Below are 19,202 nucleotides of genomic sequence, written 5' to 3' on the forward strand. Positions count from 1 at the left end.
TACCCATAAGATATATCACAGTAAGATCTATTTGTTTAGCTACGCCGATCTTCATGATGCTAAAGTATTGCTCCATGTGCCATAAAAAATTCTTAAGTTCTTTGGAACTCCTTACCCCACCAAAACACTTTGGTTCAGACACTTTAAGTTTAGAAGTACTTACCCCAATAAAAGTGTTTGTTGTCGCAAGAGAAATGTACAAGCTCTCAGCTCTTTCATCGCTTTCCATAGCTTCCCTCAAGCGATTAATAATAGAACATTCTTCACTTTTTTCATCTGACCTTATCAAAGTCTCAAGACATATCAGTCATTCTTAAATAGCTTTCATGACTTCTGTTGCATGTTAGAATCAACCATGCTCTAATACCAATTGTCATGGAGTTAAATTTTTCACAATGAAATTCAATCCAATGTAGCAGTCTAGTCCCAACTAGACTTAGCCTTTCTGCTTGTGTTTCCTGAAACTATGTGTTTCGCTCACCCAAAGAGGTTCCCACATTTGCCTCGTCGTAAACAAAGAATAAACACAAATAAGCACACTGAACTTTATAAGAATATCTCTCAACCTTTATTTATCTCGTCAACAAAGGATTACACAATAAGAGTGTGTGCTGGACACATAAATCGTATGCTCCAAGGTAAAGGCTTTGACAGCCTATTTATAGATAAAACATGTGAGCTGCAAGGCTCACCTATGATACCCTATTTTTCAGGACATAGTAGGGCATTTTTTCCCCATGATCCCATGATCTCAGCAGCTTTGAGAGCACCCCAATTATGCTCCCATGTTCTTGCTGTCTACCTGGCAGTCCAGAATGCTAGCTTTCATAGCGTCAGCCGCTGACTTAGACGGTTCATTATCTAAACCCCTACGTTCATGCCAAGTCCCAAGTTTAAAGACTCGCACAGATCATCATATACTGCCTATCAAACTCATCTCTACCTATACAAGGCTACCGCTGCCCATTGTTGTTGAATTATAGGTAGTGTGCTTTTATTGGCGCATTCCCATACCCAGAGCTCTAACAGATATCCTCTTTCCAGGTTCTTGAACTTGAACAATGAAGTATTTCTTATGTTTCTTATGAAGGTCATAACAAAATTTTAAAGAAAAGAAATTCCTTTAAGGATCAATATTCTGTAGGTCAAGAAGAAGTAAAGGGCTTCGAAAACCAGAAATGATCAAAGGATGAGGAAATACGACGTCTTGAGCACGAGCTAGCTTTGAAGGACGAGGAACTGCGACATCTTAAGAGTCAATTAGATCTTAGAGAGAAGGAATTTGCAAGGCTAAAGATTGTCATTCAGTCTGTTTATACTGATCTGGGCAATGCAGTTACCACTGTTGATGATGCTTTTAAATCGACAAACAATAGTCCTCCAAAGAAAGGTATTGAAAATTTATTCACAAAAAATTTAGGAGCTGAGCTATCAGGTCAAAGGTGAGCAAAATAATTAGAGATTTCTTGTTAAAATAGACTGAATATTTTATGTTTTATGTATTTTCATATAAAATTAATAGGATACTAAAGATATATAATGTGAAAGAATTATTTTTTATATTTTTTATATTATATTCTTAGAAAAAAACATTAATATGCTAGATAAAAGAAAGTGAATCCTCTTTAATACATGTTAATGTAAACAACTGAAAGATATATTGATCAGGTTTTATGTTTTATGTTTGTTTTAATATTACTGGTTCAAGTCTTCCAAACTTTAAACCCATTAAAAACTTATATAATTATTAATTTCAAAATATATAAAATCAGTTGAGGTAAGGTCAAATATCAATATGAATAAAAAAAAAACTAGAAAATTATGACAGCTTTTTAATTTCAATGTTGTGTCTATCATGTACCTGCAAAGAAATAATAAGAACTAATTGCGTATTTGAGAATTACACTTCCTTTTTAATTATTTATTCTCTATATATCCTGATATTGACGTGGCTGGCAACAACTGTAGATTTTGAATTCATGAGATCATATCTTTCAGCTCGTTATCTGCTGCTGCATTCACTATCTTGTAGTTTTTATTTACTGCTATATTCACGGAGGATAAGTTGCTACTGCTTCAATCACAAGTGGATTAGAGTCCAAATTTTTATAGGATAGTTTAGTGAGATCTTCTACGGTTCTTATTACTGCATTCATGGGTGAATCAATATCTTTACCCTTGAATTTAGTAACGATTACTTGATCTTCTACACACCTCCTCAATTTGGAGGATAGGTCACAAACATTCAAATTGCATTGAACTTGTCTGGATTTAACTGGTAGCAAAGGCTTGGTAAATGCATCGACTAACTGTTCTTTGCTGGAGATAAATTGAACCACGAGTTCTTTGTTGTAAACTTGGTCATGAACGAAATGAACATCAATCTCAATGTGTTTGGTGGATGAAATTTTAGATTGGACATCAAGTAAGTTGCACTAATATTATCACACCACAAAGTTGGACTATATTGCAGGGGTAGACCAAGTTCATGGGGTATGGATTTAAACCAAATGAGTTCTGCTGCAGCATTAGCAATTGCTTTGTACTCAGCTTCTGTGCTGTTAGGTGCTACTATAGGTTGTTGTTTACAACTCCAAGAAATTAAGTTGGAACCCATGTAAATACAGTAAGCACCAATTGATCTGCGATCATTTTGTCGGCAACCCAATCAGAATTAGAGAATGTTTGCAAATGAAATTAACAATTTTGGTGATGAAAAACCTATTGAGATGGAGTACTTAAGATAGTGGAGGATACACTTGATAGCCAGCCATTGAGTGTTTAGAGGATTGTGCATAAATTTGCTAACTTTATGAACAAGAAACATTAAATCAAGTCTCGTGAAAGCCAAATACTATATACTACTTATTATATTGTAGTGAAGGTTGATGTCTTCAAATGGAGTACCACTATTAGAAGTAAGTCAATGGTGAGAGGCCATTGGATTAGCGCAAGGCTTAACATTCTCCATCTTAATTCTTTTAAACAAGTCAACAATATATTACATTGAGTTAAGTAAATACCATCTGTGCACCAAAGTGCTTCCACACTAAGAAAATAAGCAAGACTGCCTAAATCTTTGACAACAAAGGTGGTTTATAGCGAATGAATGATATTATTGATGATGGATACACTTGAGCCAATAATTAACAGATCATCAATATAGATAAGAATATAGACCACATAATTAAATTTTTAAAGCATGAAAAGAGATGTATCTACCTTACTTTCATTGAACTCAGGGACAAAAGTTTGGTTAAAAGTTTGGAGAACTAAGAACAGGGAACTTGGTGTAAACCATAAAGGGATTTGTGATGTTTGCATATATGGTTGGGATACTGAGGATGAACATAGCTTTGTGGTTGAATCATAAACACATTTTCATACAAGTCACCATGTAAGGAAGCATTTTGCACATCCAACTATTTAATAGGCCACTTATGTGTTACTGTAGTAGAGATGACTAACCGAATGGTGGCCTGTTTGATGACTGGGTTGGATGTTTTAGAGAAATCAACCCCCTCTTGCTAATGAAATCCTTTAGCTACTAAGCCAGCCTTATATCGCTTAATAACTCCATCCACCTTTCTTTTGATTTTGTAAATCCATCAACATCCAATAACCAAAAAAACTTAGAATAATCATCAAGAAAGCTAACATGATATTTAGCACCGGTTGTGGAAGGCGCTGATGCAGGTCCCCACACATTGGTGAAAATTAAATCTAAAGGGTGCAACGAAATGGAAGTAAAAGTTTTAAAAGGCAAACTATGGCTTTTTGACATTTAACATTCAGGGCACACATTATGTGTTTTACTTTTCTCTATGAGAAAAGAAAAGAGGAATAACACTTGATTGACCACTGGAGTAGATGCATGGCAAAGTCCATGATGCCACTGATAGGAAGACTAGAATTATTGGTGAGTTTATAGAGTCCATCATGAAGATAGCCTTGATGAAAGACATTCCCTAAGTAATCCTTCACAAGAAAATAATATAAATGAAACTCAAAATACATTTTATTGTCAACACAGAACTAGCAGTAAATTTTTATGTATTTCAAGAACAAGAAGAATGTTATTAAGAACAAAGGTAGAAGAGAGAGTGGAAATTTTAGAGGTCCTAGTTTTTAAGATTTGCAAACCTCAACCATTTCCAACTTGTACACTGTTTGCACTAGCATAGTTGGATTTCTAAAGAGTCAAAATGTCAGCATCATCGATAAAATGATGTGTGGCTCTTTTATGTGCATGCCATCCATAGCAACCAAATCGTGTTTTATTGGTATAGGAGGTGCTTCCTGGTAAGATAAATCAAAACAAAAATAGTATGTTTTAGCAGAGTGTTTGATATTGCCACATATTTAGCAAACAACAGATAGTTGATCATGATTCTTATTACTGGAATTATAACCACGACGATTAACACGTCTCCTATCACGAAAACCACCGTGCCTTGAAAGATTGTATTGTTGATTAGCAATATTGATAGAAGGTCGCTGAATGACATGGGTGAGTTGGTGCCGTGGTAGGCGTGCTTTAGAAGTCAATAATAAAGAATAAATTTTCTCAAGGGTAATGTCACCAATACGTGCTAATATAGCGGCTACAAAGCTGTCATATTCATGGTTGAGTCTTGCAAGAATATATGTTATAGTATCATCATGATTTAGTGGTTGTCCAGCAATGGCCAATTCATAAGTGAGTCTTTTGATGTTATGGAAGTAATCAGTGGCTGTCTTGATTCTTTTCGTTGCAATTTCAAGTTGTGTGTGAATTTATAGAATACACACACGAGATCCAGACGAGAAGACATCATCCAATGCATTCCATAAAGCCTTAGGAGATGTATAAGTGACAACTTAAGCAAGTATTAGCTATGACAGAGAAGTCATGAGAGTGCTAAGAATAAAATTATCTTGATGAACCCATTGTAAGTAGGCTGAGTATAGACGTTCAGAGACAACAGAATTTTCACGGTGAGTAAAGAGATGAGTTTATGTGGTTTGGGAATGCTACCATCTATATAACTAAAGAGATATTAGCCTCTGAAATATGGTATAAGTTGTGCTTTCCAAAGAAGGAAGTTGTCATAGTTGAGTTTAAGAGTAGTGACAGAAGGCATGAAGATGACAAAAGAGTAAGGTGGAGTTGCAGGAGAATTTGAGGAAGACATTTAGATGTTAGTCTTTTGAGGCTCTGATACCATAAAGAAATAATAAGAATCAATTGTGTATTTGAGAATTACACTTCTTTCTTAATTATTTATTTTGTATATATATATATATATATATATATAGCCATTTATCTTCTGTTGCATTATTCACTGTCTTATAGTTTTTATCTACTGCTGCATTCACGGAGGATAAGTTGTTGCTGCTTCAATCCTAGATGGATCAGAGTCCTAATGTTTATAGGATTGTTTGGTGTGATCTTTTGCAGTTTCTGTTATTGTATTAATGAGTGGATCAGTATCTTCATTCTTGAATTCAGTAACCATTGCTTGATTTTCTACAACCTGCGACAGGTTGCTTTCATTCATCTTAGTAGAGAGGCAATCAAGCTCAATTGTTGATTTCTGTGCTAAGTAAGGTCAAGATAGAGTTAGAGAGTTGATATCTTGGCTTGTTCAATCCTTAACACTATCGGAGTTTTTCATTCAATTTATTACAGTAAATCTTATCAATGATTTTATAAAAAAAAATTCTTAGATCTAATGGTTTAGATATGTTGATAAATTCAAACCTGAGTAAAAAAAAGAAAAAGAAATAAGATAAACAAAGGATAAAAAAGATAAAATTTTAAGAAAATGGTGTCAATAACCAAAGCTCTTTATTATTATTATTATTATTGAATTTATTTTCTATATGGTCTTCTCAGAACACAACACTTTAATAGGTTTGACCTCGCATTTACTTAGAAAGAAAAATTAGAATCTTCAAAAATAAAAAATAAAAAAATAAGATCTGAAATTATGCCAAAAGTCAAAAAATAAATAGAATAATAATGAAAAATAATAAAATAACACATTTCAAGTCTAATTTGAAGGTATCTCCAACTTTAGCTGGTTATGGAAATTAATGAAACTAGGCTTATCAAATCTCTTAAAATTTAATCTAGATTAATTGACTAAATTAAAAGATATAACTATTTTTTAGACTAATTGTACAATGCCACCAAGTTTATCTTTGAGCTTCAGCCACCTTCACTTGAAGATGCTCCAGTGAGAGATTTACAAAACATATTCGTCTCTCCTTATTTTGATCGAGTTCGGGAGGGAGCCTTGTGTCAACTCTAACACATGTCCGAACAGTTCATATTTCATATCAATCTTAAAATAATTTTAAAAAATAGATTTTTAATATTTTATTTTTAATAAAAAAATATATTATTTAAATAGTTACTATTTAGTATTATAATTATTAGAAATTCTAACTAATTAACAAATATTTTATAATACGAGACTGGTTATTCAAAAAAAAAAAATATCACCCACTAAGCATCATGTCTAAGACATATTATATTGTTAATTTTGTTATAAATTGTTAATGTCTTGTTGGTTTGTACTATGATAGTTTTTGCATATAATATTCCTGACTTTAGTATCGATGAATTTTTTAACTATGGATATTTGTAACTCTAGCGTTACGTAGCTATAAAAATAAAATAAATTTAAAATAAATTTTTTTATTTCTAGTGTTGATATTAGTGAATAAAAAAATAAAATAAAATAATTTTTATACCTCACATAAAAATAAAATAAATTTAAATTAGTATTTTTATTCCTAACTCTAGTGTCAGTGAATAAATAAATCAAATAAATTTATTTTTTTTACGAATACATATTTTTTATGTAACTAAATAAAAATAAAAAATGATAAAATAAAATAAATTTATATTTGTATCTTTATTCCTGACTTTGACATCAATGAATAAATCAATAAATTTATTTTAATTTATCCTATTTTTACATGTATAGTTTTTATTTTATGTAATTAAATGAAATACAATGAAAAAAATTTGGTGGCTGCTACTATCATTCGACTGCTTTCTTTTCTCTCCCCGCTGTGCCCACAGTCCTCTCCTCTTTTGATTTCTCAGCTCTTGAGATGAACGAGTAGAGAAAGTAATGGGTATGCCGGCTTTCTCTAAATTTTTTGAATGATTCTGGGTTGCTCATTTTCTGCATGAACTAAGGCAATTGCAAGTACAATTCTCATCTCTGTATATGCTACTTTCTTATTCTCTCCTTCCCTCTGTGTATTGTTTTTATGCTCTGTTTTGCTCTCGTTTTCCCCCGATTCCCCTGCTTTTTTCTCTATTTTCTTCCTCCTTTTGCTGGTTCTGCCTTCCTTTTTTTTTTTTTCCAGTCTTTCTCTGTGTTTTTTTCGGTTCTGCCCCCTGTTTTTGCTCTGTTTTGATGCTCGGGTCTTTCTTTTTCCCTTCGTCCCCGCTCTACTCTGCCTTTTTATAATGCGAGCGAGCTTGCCCTTAAACCAGTCCTGCCTTTGCAGGATTGTTATCCCTCCACGAACGGGATTGTGGGCAGAGGATGTGGTCACGATAGGGTCGGTTTTGCTGCCGATTTTCCAGCTTCCCTGTTGAATCGGACTGAAGAAGGCACGACTGTTCCCCAGCAACAGTGCCGTTTCGGCAGAAATGGAATTTTCACTTTGACCCCTGCTTCTGGAAATCTGACAATTGGATCCCTAATAATAAAACATTTCTTTTAATTGTGCCCTTGGATAAATTTCAATTGAATCCTCAATTAAATGCTATTTACACAACAGTCTTAGGTTTCTGAAATATTCAATTTGGTCTATGAATTATAATTTTCTGCAATTTTACCTTTAATTAGCTTTACAATTTCTTCAATTAAATCCCTAATTTATTTAATTAATTAAATCAAAGTTTAATTAAGTTACAAACATATTAATTCTTCAATTAAACCTCAGATTCTATTAATTAAATAAATCCAAAATTTAATTAAACTTCCAAACTTATTAGTTCATTAATTATTAGTCAATTGGCTCTTAAATTTAATAATCTCATCCTCAAATTTTTAAATTTATTATTTATTAAAAAATTAGGTTAAAACAATCAGCTAGAAAGTTACAATTGTGGGATTTGGGGGACAATCAACGAAATCAGCATTCCTCTTATACTATACATATCAAAACCATATTTAAGGAATCATTAAGGATGGAGTTTGGTAAGTCAGAGAGAAAGGAATAGGTATCGAATTAAATGGAAGATTTCTGGTTATTAAAATATCGCAACTTATTTAGAATTGATTAATACTTGACATAATGACTTTTCAAATCCATCAATTTTAAAAATATATCTTGCAGGATACACCGATGCACACCAATAAAACATTTCTCCCAACCACTGCCTTCAATATTTTAAACATCAATTATTAACACCTAATACTAATAGTTTGAAATCACCTAACAGCATCGGTTAGTCAACTTTCGGGAGGCAGGAAAATAGAATTTTTTAAACATCAATTAGAGACGTCTTTTTGGACCGATGACTCTGTTGCACGTGTCCACTTAATCTCTGGGGTATTAGAGTTTAATCAGATTAATTAATTTCCCTAACAATTATTTATCAGGTGAATAAGAGTAATATTATTTCCTGCAATTTAAATAAATATACATATGTATCTACCGCTTAAAGCATGTGACTTCCTAATAATTGCACATGTCCACTTGATCTCTTGGGATTTAAAATGAAAAGGAAAGTCTTTAAAGCAAGCAGTTGTGGCATTTGAACAGCATTGCTATTAATCTTAACAGATTTAATAATATAAAAGTTTTTTTTATTCATTCTCTTAAAATAAAATACTTATTATTGATTCAATAATTATATTAATCTTTTATTTAACTTGATGATAAAAACTTATAAAACAATTGATAATTTATTGTAATTTTTATGACTATCCCATAATGGCTCGTTATAATCTTTCAAAAGTTTAAAAAATCTATTTGTATTTGTATTTGATTCTTCATTTATAATTGAAAATTCACTTATATAATCCCGATTCATTTCCTTTATATCTATAATTATATTCCTACAACAATTATTATTATCATCTTTAGCTCCATGTATATTATTAGAATTAAAAATTTATTCAACCATCTTTTCTACTATAATCTCGTAAAGAACATATGTTTTTTTTTTTATGCAAATCAACACAAGTATTTTTTTCATGAAATCTTTTTAAAAAAGATATATCATAATAATATTTAGATCGATAAAATTTTTATATTTATAATTTTTTAGATAAATATCTAATATTACCTTTATTAATAATTCTTGAATTAAATAATTTATAATTAATAAAACTCTTAATTTCATTACAATAATCCATCTTACGCAACTCTTCGGGTAAAACTCAATATATCTAAGAATAAACATACATTAATAATGTTAAATAAACAAATTATCAATATCTACTTAATTAGCTATCGTTGGTTGAATTTGAAATTATTCAATTTATTTTAACAGTATTCTTTAATGATTATCAATTTTCTTCAAAAAATTCAAATTCCTCTAAATTTATCTAAATCTTCAACTTCACAATAAAATTAAAAACACACATGCCCATTAAATAACTCATTATTTATTTTATTATAAATAACTCAAGTTACAAAATCAAATTTAATTTCATCAAATGACAAACAAATATAATTTTTTAAAATATCTCAAACAAATGCTAACAAGTATAGATCGTACAACAAATTTCTATAACTTAAAAAAAAATAAACTCATAAACTATTATATGAAAATGATAAAAAAAAAAACTAATATAAAAATAGGTTATAACAAAAAATAAATAAATTTACTTGACGTGGTTCAAAAGAAATTCAAAGTTTAATTAAGTTACAAATATATTAATTCTTCAATTAAACCTCTGATTCTATTAATTAAATAAATTCAAAATTTAATTAAATTTCCAAACTTAGTAGTTCATTAATTATTAATTAATTGGCTCTTAAATTTAATAATCTCATCCTCAAATTTTAAAATTTATTATTTATTAAAAAATTAGGTTATAACAATCAACTAGAAAATTACAATTGTTGGATTTAGGGGACAATAGTCTTTCAACATAAATTAGCGATTTGCCATGTATAAAGAGTCTAGTGCTCTGTTATGCACTTGTTCATACTTCTAACTTGGCTGTTTGTAAATGAATTTTTAAGATCAAACACAACTCATATGTTATAATGGCTTGTTACAAAGTCACACTCATGGCCAAAGGGTTTCATTAGTGCCCTGGTCTGGTCTATAATGAGACATTCAGTCCTATGGTGAAACCTATAACAGTCTATCTGGTTCTCAGTATTGCTATCAGCAAATGATGGAAAACTTCATCAACTAGACATTAAGAATGCATTTCTTCAAGGCATTTTGGATGAAGATGTCTACATGGCCTAACCCCCAGGATTTCATGATCTGGACAGACTTAAGTTTTTCTGTAAACTTAAAAAAGCCATATATGGCTTGAAAAATGCACCTTGTGTGTGGTTTCATAAACTATGCAATTTTTTGTATACTTTAGGTTTTTCTAACTTCCTGGTCGATACATATCTTTTCATCTTCTATTAGAACTCTCACCTTATTTATTTGCTGGTTTATGTGGATGTCATCATTGTTACAAGGGATAATGAAAATACAGTTAATAAATTCATTCATTATTTAACAACTCGATTCTTCTTAAAACACTTGAGTCCTCTGACATATTTTCTAGGGTTGAAGTCCAACCTCATTCTACTGGTGGTATGCTTCCCTCTTAGCAATGGTACATTATGGATCTTTTCCACTGAACCAATTTGACTTTTGCAAAACCTATCTCTACTCTACTACCTCCTATTTGTAAATTGATCTTAGACATGGGTACTCCTTTGGTTGATCTTACATACACCATGTAACATTAAGCAACCTTCGATACCTCTCTTTCACTTAGCCTGATGTTTGTTTCACTGTAAACAAACTCTTTTAATTCATGCATTAGCCTACCAATGTCTATTGGAAATTGGTGAAATGCCTCCTTTGCTATTTACTTGGCGCTATCTGCTTCTCCATCATCATTCTCTTTATTCAGTCCATGCTTTTTTTGATGCAGACTGGGGGGGACAAGGAAGATTTATCCTCCAACAGCACCTATGTAATCTATCTTGGTCGGAATCCCATCTCCTTATCCTCTACAAAGCAGCACATCATAGCATGCTCATCCACTGAAGCTGAATATAGAGCAGTTGTAGATATAGCAACTAAAATCAGTTAGGTATGCTATTTACTATGCGAACTACACCTTTTAGTAAGTCATACTCTAGTTATTTATTGTGATAATATTATTGACATTCAATTGAGTTCTAATCCTGTATTTCACTCAAGAATGAAACACGTTACTATTTATTTTCACTTCATTCAACAAAGTGTTCAATCCAGTGCTCTACTAGTGTTCTATGTCTCTTCAAATGATCAACTAGCTAATTTATTGATAAAATCCCTTCTTGAGGGGGCATACAAGTAAGTGTCAAAGTCTAAAACAAACACTAACTAATTACCTGAAGAATAGGACTTATATAAGTTACAACATTGTTATAGTATAGAATTATAATTGTTGTATTTGATTGAAACTCTACAGCGTTATCTCTACTGTATATATAACTTTTGATTCAATGAGAAAAAAGCTATGCCTTTATGTTTTACAAAACAAACTATAATTCTACATTGCTTTTATGTATTTTTTTCAAATAAATTCTGGATTTATATTTTAATTATACTGTGATTATTTTTAAATAATATCAGGTGTGTTTAATTTTTGAAGAGATATGTATGATTTATCTGTGATTTTTTTAATATTATATAGATTAAATTTGTTTTTTAAAAACAAATATTATTTTTTTATAAGATTTTTAATGTGTGCGACCTTGCATTTTTTAAATTATTATTCAATAAATTTTATATGTGTATTGGTTTCTATCTCAAATTTTATATGTTCTTCTACTACAAATTTATTTTAACAGAGGAATTCATCAAACATAATAAGGTAAATTATCTATATTGTGATGTTAGATATATCTATATTGTGATGTTAGATATTTTAACTTTTATTTTACACTGTTTTCTTAATTTTATTTTATTATTATTGATTTTTTTCATTGCTTTACACAATGATTATTAATTTGTTTAATTAGATGAATGCATAAGTTTTTTGATTTACTTCTAAGAGTTTTTCAAGGTAAAAACATGCTGAAGAATTTTTTATATATTTTTTTATCATGTTTTGATATCTAAGATTTGATGCACATTCTTATGATTTTTTATTTTTTTCTTGAATATTTTATGAAAGTTTTATCTTTTATAGTTTTACCCTTCAATCTAAGTTTATAATGTATTTTTTTATTTTTTTATTTGTTTGTTAATGTTTTTTTTATTTTTAATTTAACTCTCATATTTAAAATTTGTTGTTGCCTTTTGAATTTTTTAAATTGTATTTTTTATTTTAGATTTTTTTCTTGTAATTTTAACCCTCATGATTGTTTTCATGTGTAGTACTAATCATTAAGATTATTTTGTGTTATTTTTATTTTTCTTTCTATGCAATTATTTTATTCTCATTTAATTTTTACTTTGTTGACAAATAAAATCATTGAGATGTTTTAGAAATATTGTAAATATATATTTCTATAATATTAAAAACATTTATCTTTTGAATTGAATTATTATTTTTTGTTATTGTCAATTATTTTTTAATAATATTATTAAATTAATATCATTCATGATCTAATTACTTGAATATTATTATATTTTATTTTAAAAAACTATTTATTTTTTCTTAAAAATTTTTATGCTAAAATAAAATAGACAACACCACTAAGAGCATCTTCAATAAAGAAACTAAATGGATAGTTAAAAATAAAAAAACTAATATTTTTACTTTTATTTGCTTGTTTTTTATATTACAAAAAAAGAGCTAAACAAAATACTAAAATACCTTCTTTTTTTTTTTTTCACAGGAGCTATTTTTATATATATCTCAAAAGAGTCAAAATTAAAAAAATAGAATCAACAACAAAATAAATCAGTTAAATCTAGCAATGTGAAAAAAAAATTAAAATCATTAAAAAAACAAAATATTTATTTATTTATTTTTTAATAAAATTAACTTTTCAAATAATTTTTTTGATTAAAAAATATATTTATACTATTTAAAATATTATTGTACTAATTTATCTCTTTAAAATAGCATCTTTCATGAAAGATGCTGTAACCAGGACAAGGCTATAAAGAAATCCAAGACGGGACATTTCCCTATTGCTTAAAAAAGCAGGTGTTCTTTTTCTTTATTTTTTTTTCTTGTCTGCTGAGGAGGTTGGTAGCAGAAGTAACAATCAGGTACTTTGAGCAGAAAGGAGTTACCTAGGAGGCTAGGACTGGCTATATATCTGTAGGTAACACGAGATGGAAATGAGTGACCATGAGTGGCAGATAGCTTTTAGAGATGAGGAAATCCAGCGTCTCAGGACCCAGCTAACCATACAAGACCAGGAAATTCAGAGGCTTAAGAAGATCATTGACTCTGCTGGTTTAGGGGATGTGTTTCCAAATCTTGAAAGCGGTTATATATCTGAAATGAGAAAGTCGCTTTCTCCAGCTTCCACTGAAAGTAAGTTTGGAGCCGATCCGGTTGAAGCACCTCTATCTCAAGGTAAGATGTGAAAAAATTTGCAATTTAAATAAAAAATCTTCCGGTGTTGTATCTTTGATTTGCTAGATTAGAGATAAGGCATAGAGCAAGTAACTTTCTTGAGGCAATGTTATTTACCCCATGAAAATTTCCATTTAATTTTTAGTCTGTCAAAATTTTCTCATTAATAGCATTGCAAGCCTGTCATGGACTCATGTTTAACACAATATATTACAGTTGATGTGTTAAAAGCACAGGGTTATAGAAGAACATAAACAGGTGGTCATTTTACTAGTATCTTTCAGTCATCATTAGCATAGATACTTCTGACTTTTTTGACAAGTTTTTTTTGTTGCCAAAAAATGTTAACAATTTTGTTCAGATGACACCCTTGGTTCTGCACAGAGAGGAGTTGGAAAAAAGTTTGGAGAAGAGGATCTTGTTGGAGCAAGGGCAACACAAAGGGCAAGACGAGGATTACGGAAAAAGTTGGGAGAAGAGGATCTTGTTGGAGCAAGGGCAACACAAAGGGCAAGACGAGGATTACGGAAAAAGTTGGGGGAAGAGGATCTTGTTGGAGCAAGGGCAACACAAAGGGCAAGACGAGGATTACGGAAAAAGTTGGGAGAAGAGGATCTTGTTGGAGCAAGGGCAACACAAAGGGCAAGACGAGGATTACGGAAAAAGTTGGGAGAAGAGGATCTTGTTGGAGCAAGGGCAACACAAAGGGCAACGAAAAAGCTGGGAGAAGAGGATCTTGTTGGAGCAAGAGCAACACAAAGGGCAAAGCGTGGATTACGGAAAAAGTTGGGAGAAGAGGATCTTGTTGGAGCAAGGTCGACAGTAGATGAACGAGGATTTCCGAAAAAGTTCGGAGAAGAGGATCTTGTTGGAGCAAGGGCAACACGAGGATTTCGGAAAAAGTTTGGAGATGAGGATCTTGCTGGAGCAAGGGCAACAGGAGGAGAGCGAGGATTTCTGAAAAAAGTTTGGAGATGAGGATCTTACTTGTTGGAGCAAGGGCAAGAGTACGTGATAGAGGATTTGGGAAATACTCAGGATACGAGGATCTTGTTGGAGCGAACGAAATTGTAGATGAGATGTCAAAAACATATAAATTAACAATATTTTCATGATAAATAATAGACTTTTCTGATGCTGTGTTTCATTTCCCAGATGAGAGTCTAGGGCACATACCATGTTACTAGCTTCAGATTATATTACCCCGTGCGGCAATGCACCAAGGCACATGCCATTATATTTTCTTATTTCCAACACTTATCGTTTCCAATTGCTGTTGATTTTTTTTTCTATGCCAAAGTTTCTCGTTAATGGCATTGCAAACCCGACAAACATTATAGTTGATGTGCCAAAATTGCAAGCTGGTTATTGAAGGAGCAACCAATTAGCCATAAAACCCAGTTGATGGCGGACACACACATCAAAGCAGCCTCTGGTAATCACTAGTATAGACTCTCTGACTCTTCTGTCAATGATATTTTATATCCTCGCGCAGCATATTACAGGGGGACGAGGAAGGATGGCATGATATTTTTTGGTTGGGAAACCGAATGTAATAGATGGACGTTTTAGAATTATGTTATTTTTTTTTTGTGAGATAGTTTGAGATTATTTGATAAAAATAATAGATTATTCCTCCTCTAATTCTCTCTTCTTCCTGGCTTTTATTCTTTCTTTTTAATTCTTGACTTCTTTTTTTTTCTTTGTTTTTATTTTATCTCACATCAACTTAGGTTTCAGATCCTAGTTTTTAATTTTTTTTCAGATCCCTGTTTTTAATTTTTCTTATAGTTAATCAATTTTAGAAGCTTGAAAATCCTAAAAAATCAACACAATTTTGGAAACCTCAATCTGTAGATGAAAAGGAAGTAAATGGCTTTGAGTACCAGATAGATCAAAAGACAAGGAAATAAGACATTTTGAGGACGAGCTAGCTTTGAAGGACGAGGAAATGCGACATCATAAGAGCCAACTAGAACTTAAAGAGAAGGAATTTGCGAGGCTGAGGATTGCCGTTCAGTCTGCCTGTACCGATCTGGGCAACGCGGATGCTTTTAAATCTACAAACACAGTCCTCCGAAGAAAGGTATTGAAAATTTATTGACAAGAAAAAGATCTCTTAGGAGCTATCTGGTCAGAAGTGAGCAAAATAATCAGAGATTTCTTGTCAAGGTAAACTGAATATTTTATGTTTTAAATATTTTCATATAAAATTAATAGGATACTAAGGATATATAATGTGAAAGAATTATTTTTGTTTATATTGTATTCTTAGAAAAAGGCATTAATGTGCCAAGTAAGAGAAAATGAATCCTCTTTAATGCATGTTAATGTAAAGATTAAGCTAGAAAATTGCAGCAGCCTTTTACTTTTATTGCCGTGCCTACCATGTACCTGCAACAGCTTGCTTTCATTCATCCTAGTAGAGAGGCGAACGAGCTCAAGTGTTTATTCCTGTGCTAAGCAAGGTCGAGATAGAGTTAGAGAGTTGATGATATCTTGGCATGTTCAATCCTTTATTCTTTCGGAGTTTTCCATTCAATTTACTTTGGTAAATCTTATCGATCGTTTCATCAAAAAAATAATCTCAAATTCAATGTTTTTAGATACATTGACAAATTCAAACGAAGTAGAAAACAAAAAAGAGAAGCAAAGATAAAATTTTAAGAAAATGATGTGAATAACCAAATCTCAAATACTCACTTTACTAAAAAAAAAAACTTAAGTAATTTTAGAATTTAATTTCTTTTAAGAACAATGTTATTTTCACGTCACTATATATTTTAGTGATTATGTGGTCTTATTTATCGTATTCTTTATTTATAATTACATACTCAATTATTTAATTTCAAATGCTAAATAACATTAGAAAAAGGACTATACAATAGAAAGAGTGGCGAATACATGAATTTTGATGAATTTATTTCTTAACAATACAAGTCAATTAAAGGAACTTTCATTTTTCTTCTTGCGAACTTTTAGAATTAAGCTAACAGATGTTACAAATTCCATGGAAAAGTCTTGACACTTTGTTTTTTGGGTGTGGAAAATCATGTACTACAGATCCTAAAGTAATACTGATATTTATAGTTTCTTATTTTTAAAGAAACATAAACAGATTTGAAATTATAGTTTTTATATAATTCGGAAGCGCATCAAATAAGGTGGCGTTGGCCTCAGGATCCAGGAGAGGACAGCAGCTGTCGTTGCCCCTCCAAGGTTAACTTATATATGTCTGACCTGCAAGATCTATAATTATATTCAATTTGGGCACGGAGGGTCTTGTTCTAATAGTGAAGAGGGTTTAAAAATATTTGTCTTCCCTGTGATGTATTAAATATCTACTGGATTTGTAGAATGTTTAATGAACTATAAGATTAGTTGTGATATATATAAACTAGACATCCACATGAATAAAAAAAATTATATTCAGTTTGGTTCAACACTTTGAAAGTCCCGAGCTTGATCCTATTAATCGAACTTTATCCCACTCTCGCCCTGAGACTAGACATATTCTCAACATATTTAACCTCCATAAGCATGAGAATTCTCCTCCCTTTCCCTGCATGATTGATACTTGTATCAAACAGCCACTTTAATCTAATAATTTAAGTTATTTAGATGAAATTTTATAATATAATTTATAATATATTTATAAAAAAATTTTAAATTTAAAAATTGCATAAATTTACTTTACATTGTACTTAATTTTTATCATATAAATAAATATAATAAAATTTAAACTTGTAATTACTTGGTCATCAAAGATTTATTTTCTTCAAAAATTTTAACATGGTTTACATTGATTTTAAAACAGCTTGATACTCTTTCGGAAAATGTATTAAAAATTCCTGTTACATAACAGCATTCCACCTCTGGAGTTTTATGTATAGGTGGTAGAGTTTTATATAATTACATCAACAAATACATTAATATCAGGAATCCTTTTCTCAGAAAAGAACTAAGGTTTTCGTTTGTTTTCTTCATATTTCGTTGTAGTGCACCTGACCGTCTGAGATCTGCTGAAACTAGCTAGTTACATTCAAGTGATTCTTAGACGTCCGATCGATACCCTTGCTTGAAACACCCAACCTCTTGGCAATAGATGATTTCGTTCTTTTTTTTTTTTCTTTCTTGAGATTTTGCAGTTGTCTTTAATTTTGCAGAACTTTTAAAGATCAAGATCAATAAGTTTGTCATCATAATTTTTTTACCAATTAAATTTTACCATGTATTATTTTATTTTTTAAAAGAAAGGATAAAATAAAATTGAAATAAATGACATGAAAAATAAATAAGTCTTCATATATTTGTTAGCCAATAAAAATTTAACACTTCATATGAGATATTCAAGATATCTTGTTATAAATACAAGATCCCAATATATATCTTTTTATAAATACAAGATCCCGTTAATAAATATCAACCAATAAAATTATAACATGTGACATTGAAAAATGACATGAGAGCCTTTACATATTTCTATAAATAAAAGGTCTCAACCTAGAGAAAAAGGATTTCAAAATATGCAAATTTCCCTCAAGACAAGTTATGCAAGCAAAAAAGCTTTTTCTCTCTCCTCAAGCAAGGAAGTTCTCTCTCAAAGAGTTATCAAGCCTCCTTTATCTACGCTTGAAGTCTATAAAGAACAAAACTTTGTTAGATCAAGTTAAAACGCTCCATAAGAGTTTTTCAACAACACTTTAAAGATATATCAAGGTACTCTTCAAAGCATCAAATCACAACATCTTGCTTTGCAATACACGTCTAAATTCACGTTCTTGCAAAGTATAAATCTTGACTTGATTACTTAAATAAATCAAGTAACTATATATCAAATTCAAAAAAAAAATTAGAGGATTGTCATATTCCTTTAAAACAACCTATTACATAGAAGTTATACCCATTTATATATTTAATAAAATCATATATTTATACTTGAATCTCAGGTGCACAAAATTGTGTTGCACCCAGCCCTTTGAGTTTGATAGAAGATTCAATGAAGATAATTCAATTGATTAGAGTTAAGTTTCGGAAGTTGAGGGATATATAACAAGGTAATCAAGAATGCATCAAGTTTCTTTGATGTTTCCTAGAGTTGTTTTCCATATAAGGGTTCCACGTATGATGACAGAGTTAGCCATACTACACAACAAATAACGATGCGGATATCGATCCTTCTTGCAGTTTGTTGAAATTGAACAACGAAGAATGCCTGATTTCTTTTATGAAGGGCTCGATCAAGTTTTAGCGGAAAGGAATTCCCTCAAGGACCAGTTATCTGAAGCTAATAGGAAAATAGCTGACCTTGAGAAAAAAGGCCAGAGCTTTCGAAGTTCAAGGAACACAACAATTCCTTAATTACCAAGTGTCTCATGGTAAGAAGGAAAAAGATGATGGCAAAGATGAAGAAGTAGAGCGCCTCGAGGGCGAGCTAGGAATAAAAATCTCCATTACGGATCAACAATCCGTCGGTGA

At 30.9% G+C, this 19,202-nt stretch overlaps 2 protein-coding genes and 1 long non-coding RNA gene across 4 annotated transcripts in view; 2 read left to right on the top strand and 1 right to left on the bottom strand.

Annotated features, from left to right (window-relative positions):
* Positions 1-19,202, top strand: part of LOC105129527 (uncharacterized) — a 41,925-nt gene that overhangs the window by 19,191 nt on the left and 3,532 nt on the right. The window lies entirely within an intron of this gene.
* LOC105129529 (uncharacterized) lies at positions 1,201-15,737 on the bottom strand. Its single transcript, XR_843090.1, has 3 exons — positions 15,704-15,737; positions 6,648-6,651; positions 1,201-1,266 (listed from the first exon to the last, which is right to left on the bottom strand). It is a non-coding gene; the product is annotated as an uncharacterized LOC105129529 (long non-coding RNA).
* On the top strand, positions 13,353-15,180 carry LOC105129528 (uncharacterized). Of its 2 annotated transcripts, XM_011031632.1 has the most exons (3): positions 13,353-13,724; positions 14,086-14,607; positions 14,638-15,180. In XM_011031632.1, the coding sequence occupies exons 1-3, from the start codon at positions 13,478-13,480 to the stop codon at positions 14,700-14,702; spliced, it is 834 nt and encodes a 277-aa protein (XP_011029934.1). In that variant the 5' UTR covers positions 13,353-13,477; the 3' UTR covers positions 14,703-15,180. The 2 variants fall into 2 exon arrangements, with proteins under 2 accessions (XP_011029934.1, XP_011029933.1); XM_011031631.1 differs by having other exon boundaries at positions 14,086-15,169.

Source organism: Populus euphratica, unplaced genomic scaffold (genome assembly GCF_000495115.2).
Source record: "Populus euphratica unplaced genomic scaffold, PopEup_1.0 scaffold16.1, whole genome shotgun sequence".
Taxonomy (NCBI): Eukaryota; Viridiplantae; Streptophyta; class Magnoliopsida; order Malpighiales; family Salicaceae; genus Populus; species Populus euphratica.

Excerpts from the sequence above, each read along its gene's own strand:
- LOC105129528 (XM_011031631.1), top strand. The coding sequence starts at position 13,478 with ATGGAAATGAGTGACCATGAGTGGCAGATAGCTTTTAGAGATGAGGAA. Across the intron at positions 13,725-14,085 it reads TGAAGCACCTCTATCTCAAG|ATGACACCCTTGGTTCTGCA; the intron begins GTAAGATGTGAA and ends AATTTTGTTCAG.